This window comes from Cyprinus carpio, chromosome B25 (genome assembly GCF_018340385.1).
Source record: "Cyprinus carpio isolate SPL01 chromosome B25, ASM1834038v1, whole genome shotgun sequence".
Taxonomy (NCBI): domain Eukaryota; kingdom Metazoa; phylum Chordata; class Actinopteri; order Cypriniformes; family Cyprinidae; genus Cyprinus; species Cyprinus carpio.
The window spans coordinates 8,692,779-8,710,088 of NC_056621.1; the positions used below are offsets into that span (position 1 = coordinate 8,692,779).

General features: G+C 36.8%; 1 protein-coding gene across 1 annotated transcript in view; it reads left to right on the forward strand.

Annotated features, from left to right (window-relative positions):
• The window catches only part of LOC109069801 (A-kinase anchor protein 13-like), a 96,006-nt gene that overhangs the window by 69,646 nt on the left and 9,050 nt on the right, over positions 1-17,310 (forward strand). The window contains 17 exon segments of the mRNA XM_042752714.1: positions 327-441; positions 1,563-1,567; positions 3,223-3,383; positions 6,849-6,916; positions 7,084-7,150; positions 9,679-9,829; positions 10,037-10,146; positions 10,832-10,978; positions 11,121-11,368; positions 11,508-11,633; positions 11,793-11,910; positions 12,003-12,254; positions 13,565-13,641; positions 13,878-14,059; positions 14,406-14,506; positions 15,018-15,200; positions 17,119-17,265. Coding sequence (XP_042608648.1) covers positions 327-441; positions 1,563-1,567; positions 3,223-3,383; positions 6,849-6,916; positions 7,084-7,150; positions 9,679-9,829; positions 10,037-10,146; positions 10,832-10,978; positions 11,121-11,368; positions 11,508-11,633; positions 11,793-11,910; positions 12,003-12,254; positions 13,565-13,641; positions 13,878-14,059; positions 14,406-14,506; positions 15,018-15,200; positions 17,119-17,265 — 2,258 coding nt within the window.

The following is a 17,310-nucleotide window of genomic DNA, read 5'->3' on the forward strand; positions in this document are numbered from 1 at the left end:
GTGTAAATTATGAGCCAGATTTTGTGGCAATGGAACCAAGAAATGTTGTGAGCCAGATTTAAACTAAAAGCTATATAGACAGTACTGCTATATAACTGCAAGGCCCAAGCTCTGACAGACATTAATATACTCATGCTGTGTCTTAGTTGGCATACTTATACTATGCCCTAAAAGTATGTACTCTTGTTGTGAAGAAAAATTTCAACACACTTTGACTAGGGGCACACTTATTTTAATTTTAAATACCGTTAAGAATTGATAGTATGCAAATTAGGATGCGGGACCAGTTTTATATTTTCCCATTTTTCATCTTTTGTCTCATTCAGTATATCAGAGGAGGATCCGGGGCCGTTGCGGAGTGACAGTGAAGGAAAAGTTGGAGGAACCAAAGTAAGCAGGACCTTCAGTTACCTCAAGAGCAAGATGAGTAAGAAGAACAAGGTTGGTATACATTTTACTTTACTGTACATGTATGTATATGTGTGTGTATGTGTTTCAGCTGAATTCTTCTGCTCGAAAGCCAACACATTTCCTTCAAGGCTTATCTAAACTCTCTTAGACCTTATTAGTGAAAACAAATGTTATCGTTTTAGTTTGCCACATATCATACTGATCTAATAGTGTTCTTTGATGCAGAAGGATGCACCTGCTATTTAACTTTGAGGTTTTCTTCCTGTGGTTCCTGTTGATAATGAGGTTGCTGATGGTGTGAAAGCTCTCAGCAACCCCAGCAACATCTGAAGTTGCTAGGGCGCTTGCAGAGTTTGCTCTTGCGCAGGCAAATGTGTGCACACTCTGTCTGTCATACAAGGGTTCGCGGTAGGGAAGTTCAACAGGATGCTGAAGCAAGCTGTGGTCTCTCTATGGCTCTGTTTAAATATACTCGGTAACGCTTTACAGCTCATGCAATTCTGTGAAAACAAATACATGTTAAAATCTATGACTCCAGTTTCTGAGAACCTTCATGACATTTTTGATGTCCACATAAATCAGCTGGGCTACCGTATATGGTTTATGAAATATGGTTATTTAGGATTTTATACACATTTTTACTTGAAAATCTTTCACATTAATTTGCTACATGCTTTTTTTTTACATAGTGTCATGTTGGTAACTAGGCCAGTGATGTAGATGTAGTGAGTATTAATTTTTTTTTTTTGATTTGTCGTGTTCGGGTCTGAATTAACTGCAGTGTTGATTAGAATTTCGATCTGTATTGAATCAGCTTAATGTCACAACACAAACAAAAAGCTGCCTCTTGTACTAGGGAGGATCTATGGTAAAAGGAAGTGCACTGTATCTTTAAGTTGAGCCCAATGTGAAAGACGACAGAAAGAAACTGCAGTCACTTCCTCTGGCTGGCTCGCCTGCTCTCCGTAATGGGAACTTATGTGTTTGTGCAGACAGACTCTTAACCTCATCTGCCGTACCTTCAGGCCAGTGCGCTCACTGGCTACCTTGTTTCAGGGATGTCTACCTTGTGTCGTAGGTTTTTACCACAGGCGGTCACTAAAGATTAAGAATACTGGTGGTCTGGTTGAGGTAAGACTGTTACCAAAGAGCAGATGTTAGATTTTTTCGTCATGTATATTGAAAATAGACATTTGTTTGATGTTCTGTAATGATGTTTTAGAGTTTTGATTTCCAATGTGTTATTTTAGTGGTGTGGCAACTTTTTTTTGCTTCCCGAGATCATTGTTTCGCTCCATTTGAGAATGGCGTAAATTATGTAAATCACTTGTGTTGCTGAAATAGTGTTTTTTTTTTTTTTTTTTTTTGAACTTGCTTGAACATGTTTATACATTTTAGCCATGTTTAAACTTTTTGGGAAGTGCACTTTGACCCTCTTCCTTCCTATACTGTTTGTAGCCAAATTATTTTTTTCCTAATGTTATGATATTAAGCCACCCATCCATACTCACTAGTTCAGTAAATGTAGAGCAGAATTTTTTTAGTTAAAAGTAAGAATTAATCAGACAGCTTTTAATCCTTTTAGTTGAATGCTGCCAATATTTTGTTGTTGTTTTCCCATTGTGGCTTGCACATGATCACAATCTTGGTATATAACTGTTGCAGAAGATCAGACAGGGTTTTGTAATCTGGGTGGTCTGTGAAAATGGTAACAATTTGCGGTTTCTCCACTAGAGCTATCTTTGTTCTCAAGCACAGCACTGTAATGGAGTGCACATACTGTGGTTTTGACACTTCATGCAAGGTGTCAAAGAAACAAGGAAAAAGGACAGTGTATTTGATGTATAGATGGCTGCATGGATGATAGATGGTTGGATAGATAGATGATGGTAGACAGACAAATAAGATAGATGGGTAGATGGGTAGATACATTTATATGTTAGTAGATGGATTGTTAGGGGGTAGGTAGATGGGTATATAGATGGAAGGATGGGTAGATGGATGGCTAAGATGGATAGGTGGATTGGTAGATAGATTATTGAGTAGAGAAATTCATAGATGGGTGGATGGATGGTTGGGGTAGGAAGATGGATGGAATGATGGGTAGATGGATGGTAGAGTGGTAGATTGATTGACTGAGTATATAAATTTATAGATAGGTAAATGGGTGGTTGGGGGAAGGATGTGTAGATGGATGGATGGATAGATGGGTAGATAAATTTATAGATGGGTAGATGGATGAGTAAATGGATAGGTACATATGTGGATGGTAGGTAGATGGGTAGATAGATGATGGGTAGATAAATGTATAAATAGGTGGATGCATAGATGGAAGATGGGTGGATGATAGATGGATGCGTAGGTTTGTCTATAGATAGATAGATAGATAGATTGATAGTGATGTTGAGGACAGATGGAACGATGGATGGATAGATTTTGACATTGAGGATGGATGGACGGATGGATGTATGTGTAAATAGATGGGTAAGTAGATATGATGTTGAGAACAGAGAGGATACTATAAATGTGATATTGAGGATAGATGTTGAGAATAAATGAACGTGTGTGTTCATCCTTACAGCTGGAGATGAATAATGAATATGAATGAAAGTATTGATTGTGCAGCTGATTCGGTTTCTCAGTGCTTTGCTGACACTGGGAGTTTTATGATGGATGTGCTTTGCTCCCATTTAATCTCCCATCTGGGCTGTGACCTCACTGTAATTGAGTCTAATGCACAGCTTGAAAACACTGTACATCACACATCTATACTCTGATTTACTCATTCACCTTTTGGCTTGTACTTTGCAGGAGAGAGAAGGACAAGAATAAGGAGCGTGAGCGAGATGCCAAAGACAAGGAGAAGAAAGCCTCAAACGGGCATCTCTTCACTGCGATCATGACAATACCCACAATCCCCTGCCAGCAGTGCAACAAACCCATCAACACTAGAGATGCCTTCCTCTGCACCAGTAAGAGATAGAATACAGAACTCTGTTTTACTCTCTATAATCTTCTCTACTATTCTGTGCTCTATTTTCTACTTTACTGTGCTTTCTACAATGATTCAATTTTTTTTATTATTTTTCACTCTTTTCAATTCTACATTCCTATTTATTTTATTTTATAATATTCTTTATTATTCTATACTGTATTTCTGTTTTTTTCTATTTCATATTCTGCACTCTTCTATTTGTATTTACTGTTCTATACTTACTGTTCTATAACCTTTTCTAAACTTTAAACTTCACTCTTCTCCTCTCTGCTTTTCCCTTTTATAAAACTCTCTATTCCAAACTGTATACTCTACTCTTAGTTTCTATAATCTTTATACTGCTCTATACTCTATTCTATACTCTTATTTTACATTTTATACTCTGTTTTACACTCTATTCTACATTCTATAATCTACTGTTTTTCTGTATACTTTTTACTATTTTCTACTGTATTTCTATACACTAAATTCTGTACTCTTCCTTTCTTCACTCTGTTCTGCTCAGTAAATTGTGTACTCTTTCATTCTGTGCTCTGTTCTGCTCAATCAGCACAATATATATTCTACATCATACTATATAAATTCTTTACTATTCTGTACTCTATTTCAGAGTTTCCCAGAGTTATGGGAATGTCTTTTCTATCTGTGTTGGGGAAAAAATTCTCAACTGGAAAGGAAACAATAATAAATAAATTGTATGCTAGAATAATGATATTCATATGGCTATAGAACTCCTGTTAAATGAGGTAACGGCATGCAATTTGTTATGAAAAAAAAATACAAACTTCATACGATACGGTTTAATTAAAATGTATTTGGATCAGCATTGAAGTTATTCAATTAAATTTGTGCAAAAACAAAAACAATTGGTAAAATACTGATCTGTTATATTCTGTTGCTTATTTTGTTTTGCCATAGGCTGGTGTCTTTTTTTTTTGGCACTTCCTCCTTTACTGTCATTTGCAGAGCAGTCGTGCATAGAGTTTAATTTACCACTGTGAAAGGGTTTTTTTTTTTTTTTTTTTTTTTTTTTTTGCAGAAGCTCTTCTCAAGAGATTCACACAGGAAGTTGGTTAAATAAATTTTCATTCCCACAGATTGTCTCTATAAATACAAAAGCTGTTTTAATTAGCTAGTCAGCAATAGCTTCTAAGATGTAGATAAGTAATTGTGATATAAAGGGTTAGGTCACCCAAAAATTAAATTTAGCCCATAAATTACTCACCCTCAAGTCATCCTAGGTGTATATGACTTTCTTCTTTCAGACGAATCCAGTCGGAATTCTATTAAATATTGTCTTTGATCTTTCAAGCTGTTTCATGGCTCTCAGCAGGGGTGTTGCAGTGCTTAAGTCCAAAAGAAGTGAAATAAAAAGCACCCACCCATAAAAAAAAAGTGTCTAACACAGCTCCAGGGGGTGAACAAAGGACTTCCAAATATCCATATTCAAAATGTAATAATCACTTTAATGTAGCTTGTGCCAACAGTTGTACACGGAAGCAGCTCCGGGAGGAGGACGTATGGGGTCAGCTTTGCGTATGCGCCAGTGAGTCTCGTGAAAAACAGCATTTTTTAACAGGAGCAAAGGAAGCAAAGTTTCCTTAATTTAGCAAAGGAAAACCAGTCTCCTCTTGGCTTATATATAAATTCTCCGACATTCTTCTTTACAAATCCTCATTTTGTACTTCTAATTAGTGACCATTGTTTTGTTTATTTTTATGGATGGGCGCTTTTTTTTCACTTCTTTTGGACTGATGAATGCAACACCCGCTGAGTGGCATTAAACAGCTTGAAAGATCATAGACAATTTTTTAATATAACTCAGACTGGTTTCGTCTGAAAGTAGAAAGTCATATGCACCTAGGGTGAGTCATTTATGGGCTAATTTTCATTTTTGGGTGAACTAACCCCTTTAAAGCCACACATGAGCAGGTTTCTGGAGAGACACGGTTGGGCACGATATGTGTGAAGAATTGGGTTAATATGTGTCTCAGAGTGAGCAGTGTTTTAAAGAAAGGAAGAAAAAATAAAGGAGTAATCATGGCTATCTGCCCAGTCAGGCCTTACACAGTGTTGCATCACTCTGTGGTTCCACCCGCACACAGCTGGCGAGGCTCAGCGCTGCACTGAGGCCAGTCAGTGTGCTGGAACATCCTGTCAGCGCACCGCTACCGCCATTGCTCTCTCTGTTTATTGTTCTCAGAGGATGTGCTGGCAGACTTATTACCGTTTCCTCTCATTTCCCAAAAGTGGCTGATGTGCGAGACACTTTGTCAGTTTGATCAGATCTCTGAAAGTCTTGTGTGATGACGTTGTTGTTGTTATTATTATTATTCACCAATTTAATATTCTGCTATTAAATGCTAAATAAATTTTTTTTTCTGAAAATTATAAATGAAAAAAAAATCTAAATAAATTAAAGATTTTACTGACCCCACATTTTTTTAATGATAGTGTATGATGCTTTTTTCCTTCTTGTAAAATAGTCGCTTTCCGTGACTGTGTGGGATTTGCTAGAGAAGTTCTGTGGGAGTGGGGAAAGTTGTGAACTTGTGGGGAAATTATCATAATCTCTACGCCTTCAAACATGTAGGTTGTTGAAGTTCTAGCAGCCTTTGATACCATAATGCACACGATCTGAGATTGTGTGGTTTTGTTTTTAAAAGCTTGTAAATCTCTTTTGGGTATGTCTAACTGAACTGCAGTTTGTGGTCATGAGGTGCAAAGTACACTGACAGAGAAAAGCAAAAGCACCATCTGTGCAGGTATGTTTTGACTGAGAATTAGCATTAACTTTTAGGCATTTTTGCTTATCACATTGACAGCAAAATCTGCATAATATCAAATTGGTTGTACATTTGAGGTAACCATTCACTTGTGTCATATGTTTATATATTGTGTCTGAATTTTAATTTGAACTCAATTCTTCTTTTTTTATATTTAACTTCTGAAATACACAATTTTAGTTATTGTGTTTTCATAGAGAAAAGGAAGTGTAAACACTGACTTGGCACATATACTTGAAATCTTTAAAGGTTCAAGACTAGTAATGACTCAATCGAAGTGTTTGTGGTTAAGTTTGTGGTATACATCAGCAGAGGTGGAGTCATGCAGGAAAAGGCTAATCTCACTCTCTCCTCCTTCACAAACGGAGAACTGGGAAATGGCACAGTGTTCGTTTACAAGTGCCTTCTTTTTCTCTTCCAGATGCCTATGGCGTTGTGTGCTGCTGGAGGATTTTTTTTTGTTTTGTCTTTTTTTTTTTTTTTGTTTTTTTTTTTGTTTTTGTTTTTTTTTTCTCTTCTCTTTGTTTTTTTTCTCTAAGCGTCATGCTTATTCTATCTGCTTTTAGATAAGAACAAGTGGAGTATAACACTAAACTAATGGATAAAGGCCTGTGCATACAGTACTGACTGTAAGGTTTGTGTGTGTTTGTTTTCAGATTGCAATGCACAAGTCCACAAAGGCTGCAGAGAGAGTCTTCCTGTTTGTGCCAAGGTCAAAATGAAGGTATTCCAAGATTGTCCTTTTATCCCCTTGGTTTCTCATATGACATATGTCATAAACAGTGAAACTTTTGTTTCTTTGCTAATTATTGTCAGTTTCATGACCAAAACTGTAGAAAAAACACAATATGGATCTATGCAGATTAAAGAATCTTCAGATATTTCTTTCAGCAGCAAAAACAGCAGCAGACCGTTCCAGATTCTGCCTCAACGCCTGGTGTCACGCTTAGAAGTAAAAGTAAAGTCCTCATATAATCTTGCATTTCTTCATGTTTTATGTATTTCTGCTTTATTTCAAAAATCTGACCATGTAATCTTGTGATATGTTTAGCCCTGCCAGCACGGGATCGTCCATGGTCTGTGGCCATCTCCATTCCCCGATGATCAACCTGCTCCTCGCCCCTCGCCCCTCCTCGGAAAAGCCCTAGCAGTATCATGTCTTTCAACAGCAAACCCGCTGTCCCAAGAGCATGTCCATTAATAACATTGCAGGTCAGTGCCCATGCTAGCTGATAACATACAAATGATTTTAGATTTAATATTGCAATAGCTTTAAAAAAATCACTCCAGTTTTCCAGATATCTTTCACTGATTTTTTCTTCATAGTGGCCTTGATTTTTGATTTTTGAGCTCACTATATTATAAACTAAATAGGCAAGCATTAAAACATGGAATATATAATAATATATCTTATGCTCTTTTGCACATTCAGACAAATTGGAAGACCCCTCCTCTAAAGAGTCGGAAGTTTTCTGTTCCCTATCGACTACCGATTCTCTTCCACAAGAACCAGTAAAGTCATTGAGTCCACAGAATCTCTTACTGATGAGGGTACGTCTCTTTCATTTTCTACTTGAATCATTACCAATACAATAGACAACCACCTGAGGTGAGTCCAACACGGTATGGGATTTTTTTATTTGTATTATTTACAGTGTGATTCGCCATTGTATTCAGTCATTAAATTGTTTATAATGGCAAATATATTATTAATATTATTATTACTATTATTAAGATAAAGGATAATCTGCTATCTGCCCAGTCAGGGCCTTACACAGTTTTGCATCACTTCTGTGGTTCCACCCGCACACAGCTGGCGAGGCTCCAGCGCTGCACTGAGGCCAGTCAGTGTGCTGCGCACCGAACGCCATTGGTCCTGTCAGCGGGGGCTACCGCATGCTGCGCTGTTTGTTTATATTGTTCTCACAAGGATGTGCTGGCAGACTTAATTACCGTTTTCCTCTCATTTCCCAAAAGTGGCTGATGTGCGAGACACTTTGTCAGTTTGATCAGATCTCTGAAAGTCTTGTGTGATGACGTTGTTGTTGTTATTATTTTATTATTCACCAATTTAATATCTCGCTATTAAAATGCTAAATAATTTTTTTTTTTCTGAAAATTATAAATGAAAAAAAAATCTAAATAAATTAAAGATTTTACTGACCCCACATTTTTTTAATGATAGTGTATGATGCTTTTCTTGTAAAATAGTCGCTTTCCGTGACTGTGTGGGATTTGCTAGAGAAGTTCTGTGGGAGTGGGGAAAGTTGTGAACTTGTGGGGAAATTATCATAATCTCTACGCCTTCAAACATGTAGGTTGTTGAAGTTCTAGCACGCTTTGATACATATAATGCACACGATCTGAGATTGTGTGGTTTATTTTGTTTTTTAAAAAGCTTGTAAATCTCTTTTGGGTATGTTCTAACTGAACTGCAGTTTGTGGTCATGAGGTGCAAAGTACACTGACAGAGAAAAGCAAAAGCACCATCTGTGCAGGTATGTTTTGACTGAGAATTAGCATTAACATTAGCATTTTTGCTTATCACATTGACAGCAAATCTGCATAATATCAAATTGGTTGTACATTTGAGGTAACCAGTCACTTGTGTCATATGTTTATATATTGTGTCTGAATTTTAATTTGAATCAATTCTTCTTTTTTATATTTAACTTCTGAAATACACAATTTTAGCTTGTTTTCATAGAGAAAAGAAGTGTAAACACTGACTTGGCACATATACTTGAAATCTTTAAAGGTTCAAGACTAGTAATGACTCAATCGAAGTGTTTGTGGTTAAGTTTGTGGTATACATCAGCAGAGGTGGAGTCATGCAGGAAAAGGCTAATCTCACTCTCTCCTTCACAAACGGAGAACTGGGAAATGGCACAGTGTTCGTTACAGTGCCATTTTTCTTCCAGATGCCTATTTTGTGTGCTGCGGTTTTTGTTTTTTTTTTGTTTTGTTTTTTCTCTAGCGTCAGGCTTATTCTATCTGCTTTTAGATAAGAACAAGTGGAGTATAACACTAAATTAATGGATAAAGGCCTGTGCATACAGTACTGACTGTAAGGTTTGTGTGTGTTTGTTTTCAGATTGCAATGCACAAGTCCACAAAGGCTGCAGAGAGAGTCTTCCTGTTTGTGCCAAGGTCAAAATGAAGGTATTCCATTGTCTTTTATCTTGGTTCTCATATGACATATGTCATAAACAGTGAAACTTTTGTTTCTTTGCTAATTATTGTCAGTTTCATGACCAAAACTGTAGAAAAAACACCAATATGGATCTATGCAGATTAAAGAATCTTCAGATATTTCTTTCAGCAGCAAAAAAAACAGCAGCAGACCGTTCCAGATTCTGCCTCAACGCCTGGTGTCACGCTTAGAAGTAAAAGTAAAGTCCTCATATAATCTTGCATTTCTTCATGTTTTATGTATTTCTGCTTTATTTCAAAAATCTGACCATGTAATCTTGTGAATATGTTTAGCCCTGCCAGCACGGGATCGTCCATGGTCTGCCATCTCCATTCCCGATGATCAACCTGCTCCTCTCGCCCCTCCTCGGAAAAGCCCTAGCAGTATCATGTCTTTCAACAGCAACCCGCTGTCCAAGAGCATGTCCATTAATAACATTGCAGGGTCAGTGCCAATGCTAGCTGATAAAATACAAATGATTTTAGATTTAATATTGCAATAGCTTTAAAAAAATCACAGTTTTCCAGATATCTTCACTGATTTTCTTCATAGTGGCCTTGATATTTTGATTTTGAGCTCACTATATTATAAAATCAATAGGGCATTAAAACATGGAATATATAATATATCTTATGCTCTTTGCACATTCAGACAAATGGAAGACCCTCCTCTAAAGAGTCTGAAGTTTCTGTCCCTATCGACCGATTCTCTTCACAAGACCAGTAAAGTCAGTGAGTCCACAGAATCTCTTACTGATGAGGGTAAGTCGCTTCATTTCATACTTGAATCATTACCAATAAAATATACACCTGTCTTGAGTCCAATCAAGTTATGAAGTTTTTATTTTTATTATTTACAGTGTGGTTATTCGTAATAATTCAGTCATTAAATTGTTTATAATGGCAAATATATTATTAATATTATTATTACTATTATTATTATTATTATCTAGATTTATCTAGAAATAATTTTATATTAATTTTATTTATTTTTTTATTTTATTTTTTTAGAAATACACTTTATTAATTTTTTTTGGTTCTTAGTAGTGACAGTAAATAAATGTTTAACATTTACAAAAGATTTAGATTTCAAAAAGATTTCAAATGGTGTTCTTGTGAACTTTCTATTCACTAAAGAATCCTGAAATATGTACTTCGATTTCCCAAAATTATTAAGCATCTTAACTGTTTTCAACATTTACCATTACATCACAAATTACAGTTTCAATAAAAAAATAAAAAAAAATAAAAAAACAGCTTTATTTTTTGATTAAATAAATACAGCCTTGGTGTGAATAATAATCATCTTTTTTAAAAATTATTAAAAGTTTTAATTTTTAGTGTTGTAGTGTATGTTATTTTTGTGTGTTTTTCATTTTTTTTTTTTAACAGAAACAAATGTATATAGTCTAGACAACAGCATCGTTCTAATCGTTCTGTATGGCAGGTACAGAGATGATGGACAGTCAGTTGATGGGAGAGTTTGAAGCTGATGCCAAAGATTTGGAAGCAGACTCATGGAGTATTACGGTAGACAAGAAATTCTTGAAACAGCATAAAAAGGATGTTATCAAGAGGCAAGATGTCATCTATGGTAAGAGTCACACAGGACCCTCCCAAGAAGCTTCTGCTTTCACTTTCAAACTTTGTGAGAAGAAGTATTGAAACTGTTGAATGAAGTCACTGACACACTTGTAAGGTCATGTGATAAAGTTCCTGCCTCCTCTCATTATTAGAACTCATCCAGACAGAAATGCACCACGTGAGGACCTTGAAGATTATGGCTGATGTTTACAGTAAAGGGCTACTGAGAGAGGTTCAACTGGAGGTTCAGACTGTAGAGAAGATGTTCCCCATGTTAGATGACGTTCTGGACTTGCACACACAGTTCTTCTCACAGTTGCTTGAAAGGAAGAAAGAGTCAGGGAGCCAGGAAGAGGGTGGCTTTGTTATCCGAAAGATTGGTGATGTGCTGGTCTCTCAGGTAAATTGTAGCTGTCAAACTTGGGATTGAACATTGAGAAGAGTGCCTCTAAATCTGTGGAAATGCATTGATTTGTAATCTCTGGAACATTTAGTAAAAGTAACGTACAATTTTTTTCCCACCATTTATTTCTCCCTAGTTCTCAGGTTCCAGTGCCAAGAGAATGATAAGGGTCTATGGGAAGTTCTGCAGCAGACACAATGAAGCTGTGAACTTCTACAAGGAGCTTCACACCAAAGACAAACGTTTTCAAGCTTTCATCAAGGTAATATGCCATCTCATTTTATTTTGCCTTCATGAATTTCTCATAGTGTGTTAGTTTTTAAAATTAGCCTAAAGCTTTTATTCTTTTCCTCCTTTTGTTTCCTGCCCAAGCCTGAAAATGGAACTGGTTCTGTGTTTCACATCTGTTTCTGTTTTCCAGAAAAAGATGAGCAGCCCTGTTGTCCGACGGCTAAGCATTCCTGAGTGTATATTGTTAGTCACACAACGAATAACAAAGTATCCTGTCTTACTACAGAGAATACTGCAGCACACGAAAGGTACGATTAGTTACTATACTTGTCAGGCTATTTTAATACCATTGAACTCATCTGTAGTGCTCCAGGTAATATTCTGAAGTATTTCATGGCAGAAAATGAAGAAGACCATGCAGATGTGACCCAAAGTCTGAAGTTGGTGAAGGAAGTGATTGCTGCTGTGGACAATAAAGTGAATGAGCATGAGAAGAAAAAGAGGCTAAAGGAAGTGTACAGTCGGACAGACAGCAAGTCCATCATGAGAATGAAAAGCGGGCAGATGTTTGCCAGAGAGGATCTGTTACGTGGGCAGAAGTTAATTCACGATGGGCCACTGCAGCTCAAGAACTCTGCAGGCAGACTCAAGGGTGAGAACCAGTGCAATGGGATCATTGATGAATGAATATTTCAGCAGATAAAAAGAAGTTGAAAAAAGATTCTCAGAACTCCTTAGCAAGCGCATAGAAAAACCACCCACAACACCCTAGCAACTACATAACAGCAACAACATAATAAAACCCACTCAGAAAACCTTAGCAATAGCATAGCACCAGCCTGGCAACCACATGCAACACCCTAGCAACCAAGAAACAACGTGTAAGACACTTTAACAGGACACCTTATAGAAACACCCTGACAACCACATAAAACAATGATGTGTAAAAGACACTCAGAACACTTTAACAGCTTTATAGAAAACACATAGCAACACCCAGACAACCACACAACAACAATTACATGTAAAAGACAATCAGAACTTATTAACAGCCTTATAACAACTGCATAGAAACACCCTGGCAACCACATTAGCAACAACTTAACAACAACATTTGAAAAAGACTCTCAGAATAACTTAACAACCTTATAGCAACTGCATAGCAACACTTTAGCATCCACATAAAGATGTGTAAAAGGCATTTAGAACACCTTAACAACCTTATAGCAACTGCATAGCAACACCCTGGCAACCACATAACAACAATTTGTTAAAGACACTCAGAACTCCTTAACAGCTTTATAGCAACACCCTGGCAACCACATAACAACAATTACGTGTAAACGACACTCATAATACCTTAACAACCTTATAGCAACCTCATAGCAACACCCTGGCAACCATGTAACATATAAAAAAAAGACTCTCAGAAGGCATTCCCAACCGCATAGCAACACCCTACCAACCACACAAAACAATGTGTAAAAGACACTTACAGTACAACACCTTAACAACCTCATAGCAACTGAATAACACCCTGGCAACAATAACAAGAAGCACATAGCAAAATCCTAGTACTCACTCGCCACACTTTAGCAACCACATAAGAGCAACAACATGCTAAAATCCTTTAGAACACCTTAACCACATGACAATACCCTAGTAACCACCCACAACACTTTAGCAACAGCAGAACAAAAGCAACAAGCTGAACAATATATCATCTGCAGAACAGTGCCACGGAAGCCATTCACATTTTGAAATTGTGGTGTGACTTCTGCCTCTCACATTTAATTCAGAAAATGTAATAAGCTAGTTTCACATTTCAAAATACAGTGCATCGATAAACAGCCTTGACATTTCGCTGACAAAACGAAGTCATGTCTATTACCATAGCAACATACACCCACACTAACACAAACAGGTCCCGTTTTTTAATCTATCTGATGTGTTCTTCTCCAGATGTCCAGGCTTTGCTGCTGAGGGACGTGATTGTGTTCCTACAGGAGAAAGATCAGAAATATATTTTTGCATCCTTGGTATGTTTATCATTAAACCTCTGCCTGTGACTCCGCAACAGTGTTCATTAAATGTTTACTTTACACTTTCTTGTTTGGATGCTTGAATCCAGTATTGTGTAATGTCTCTGGCGCCCTATCAGTGCTAGGTTTTCATAGGAACATTGGCATATTAAGTTCTTTGGCGCTTTCTTATTGTGTGACCTCGCCCCATTATTTTTCTAGTCCCATCTCATCATCTTGTTTTCCACTCTCAGGACCAGCGCTCCACTGTCATCTCCCTGCAGAAACTCATCGTGAGGGAAGTAGCCAATGAGGAGAAAGGATTGTTCCTGATAACGGCAGGCATCGAGAAGCCTGAGATGGTAGAAGTATACACCAGCTCAAAGGAGGAGAGGAACACATGGATGCAGCTCATTCAGGAGGCCATGCAGTCAATGTGAGTCTCTGAATCTGTTTCTCATTTTATGTACAGGAAGAAGGGATGCACAATTTTTTTAGGCCTATATTGATATCAAATTTTTGCTATTTTTACATTTATATTAGCTTTTCCATCATCTTACGCTCACTTAAATGTAATTCTTAAAAACTACAAATAACACTGTAAATTGCAATCTTTTGCTAACTTTTATATATATCTACATTCCTTTTTTTCAGTTTTTATTTTTTTAATTTATGTTGATAAAATAGTACAAATAATAATTACAAATAATTCAGCTTAACATAATTTACAAAAGGTACTTTAAGCATCACAATTTGTGAGAGCTGGTAGTCTTTCTTTACAGACTCTCGATTTCCTCCAGGGAGGGAGATGATGATGAAGGTGTGCCTAGTGAAAACGAAGAGGACAGAAGACTTCAAGAAATCAAAGTCAAGGAGTTGAGAGGTACTTAATTCCATTTCTTTTTCCATTTTTGTGTGTGTGGATATGGTTTGTTTGGGTTTAGAGAAAAAGTAAACACAGAAAAAGGTCTTTGTCTGAAATTCTTGTCCAAAATTTTTGCACATTAAAAAATAAATACGACCTCACGTTGTGTCAATCACGTTTACATACTGCCTCTGAAACTTTTGTCTGTCATGAAAAAATTCAGTCCAGGTTCGATTTTCTAAATTTTCGCATTTTGATAGGAAAGGATGACGAATACAAAAAAAAAATTTTCGCATACGGAAATTGCGGACTCAGTGTGCAAGGACCTTTAATTCATGGAAATGTTTATTGACTACGATATTACATTGACTAAAATTATGAGTACAGTCTGTCTAAAATGATTTTTAAATACTCTAGTGAATAGAATGACTGAAAATCCATGAAAATTAGATGTAAAAGGTGTATAAATGCTGCTAAAATGAAGTGAATCTTAGGATTCTCATCATGAAATAAACATCTGCCCATACAGATCAGCTGCATAAGAGAGATGAGCAGATCTTGACTTTATTGGAGGAGAAAGTGAAGTTGTTCAGGGACATGTGTGACTGTGGCTTACCAGATGAGACCGGCCTTGGCAACCGAATGCTCTTCAGGGCCACACCCGATGACATCACCAAAGGAGAACCAATCATGAAGGAGGCTTTGAAGGAAGGTGAGGCAACCAGTACTTATGCTTATTATATAAGTCGGAAAAACACTAGGCGTCTTACAAATATATGGCAGCTAGTAAACTTGATACATTGGGAATATGTTTTTATGAATATTGCAGTCTTAGAGGGCTGAGAACATAATTAAGTTTTAAAATGACTCTATGAAGTGGAGGGTGTTAGCTACATGTTGCATCAGATCATAGTGTAGCTTGTGCGTATGGTCCCTGGCTAGTTACACAAGCTTGCTTAATCAGAATCACATTAACTATGTGAGTCACACAGTCTCAAAAAGACCTAAATACTGTCTGTGCTTGTAGCAGCTACTAGTTAAATGAAATAATAAAACGCAATAAGTGTTTTTTTGCTGTTATAATACAAGCAATGTAATGATACTAATTGGTCAAATGAATAGAAGTAAAAATATAAGCATTTTCAATATGCTCAGACTTTTTCATATGAAAATAACAAAAATGCAATAAATGGTGAAAAGAAATAGATTTATGATTTGTAGCAATTTGTTGACATTGAAATTATTTTTGACATTAAAATACAGGTGGATGCTGAACATTGGTAGTTGTTGAGAAAACAGATTATGGAAAAAATTACTATTATATTATAGCAAATAATTTATTTTTGTTATTTTTAATTTTATTTTAAATTAATGTGCATATACACATAAGTAAGCCACTCTAGGTTTATTCTCACAAATATTCTGAACTCTATGACTCTGTGGTGCTATCAAAACATGGCTGTTTGTTTTGCACGTCCGACCAGCCTAGCATAGTGACAGTGACACAGCCAATGGCATGAGTTTGAGGGCGGGGCTGAGTGTTTCCTGACCAGTAGCAGTTGGGGGAGTGTTTGCAGAAACCTGTTTGAAAACAAAATTGCTGTTAGTGACAGAAAATATATGCTTTACTAATAAAGAAGAATTCATGTATGTGCTTAAGGGCTGCATGATTAATCATATGTGATTGTCATGCGTATCTCATTAGTAAAGCCGGTTCTGTGATTAGTAGTAAATCTCTAGCACGTGCTTTAAGATGGAGCAGCATTTACTACACAGAGCCGTAGTTCACTGACAAGCTACGCAAAATTGCATTCATAAATCGCAGACGATTTAATCGCGTGATTATGAAATCGAAGAAATCGTTCTGCGATTATGAAAGCTGTTTGTGTAGCTTGTCAGTGAACTACAGCTCTGTGTAGTATGTGCCACTCCATCTGAAAGCATGTGAAAATACCACATTTAATAACATGTTTTTACTCCAAACTCACTTCATAACGTCAGCTGAGTGTTTGATTTTGATTAATCGTGCAGCCCTAATGTGCTTTAAGAAAAATACAAACTTCTTTAAAACGCCTCCAAAACCATTGAAAGTGATAAAAAAACAACAATTAAAATTAAGTGATATTCTCGAACAGCATTTTAGAGTCTACGTGGCGTGAAAGCTCTTGAAAGTGCTGAGAAGATGCTTTGGCTTTGAATGTGGGAGTGATAGATAGTACTTGTCACAGTTCATACAGCAAGTAGGAGTATTCATTAGAGGAACGTGGACATGGGCAGAATCGATACGTAAAGCTGATCTGAATCCACAGGGCAGGAACAGATAATGGATTGCTTTAATGCTGCAGGTCAAGAATGGGAAAGAGTATTGATTACGGTCTCATCTTAGCCTTTTGTGATCTGTTGGTGTGTTTGATTTTTCTATAAACACCAGTTGTTCCTTATTGGGTGAATCTAACTAATTTTAAATCAAAAGTGTATTTTATTTTATTTTTAAAATATAGTTGTTTCTGTTTCTTGATTTCGGAGTGAATTATGGCCTAGAAATGTTTTTTGACATTTGATCTAGCATTTAGTGTTTACCTGCATTAATTACCATATTCCATGTTGAATTTTTGTGTGTTTGTGTGTAGTTGAGACATTACAGGTTCTGGTAAATGACAGTCTAGGAGGAGCGGTGCAGGATGGCGTATGTGCGGCAGGGCCCGTGACTTTGCCACGACGGGCGGAAACCTTCGGAGGCTTTGATAGCCACCAGATGAACATCTCAAAGAGTAAAGGTGGGCGTGTTTTCCACGTGTGTGTGTGAATGTGGGAGTGTGAGT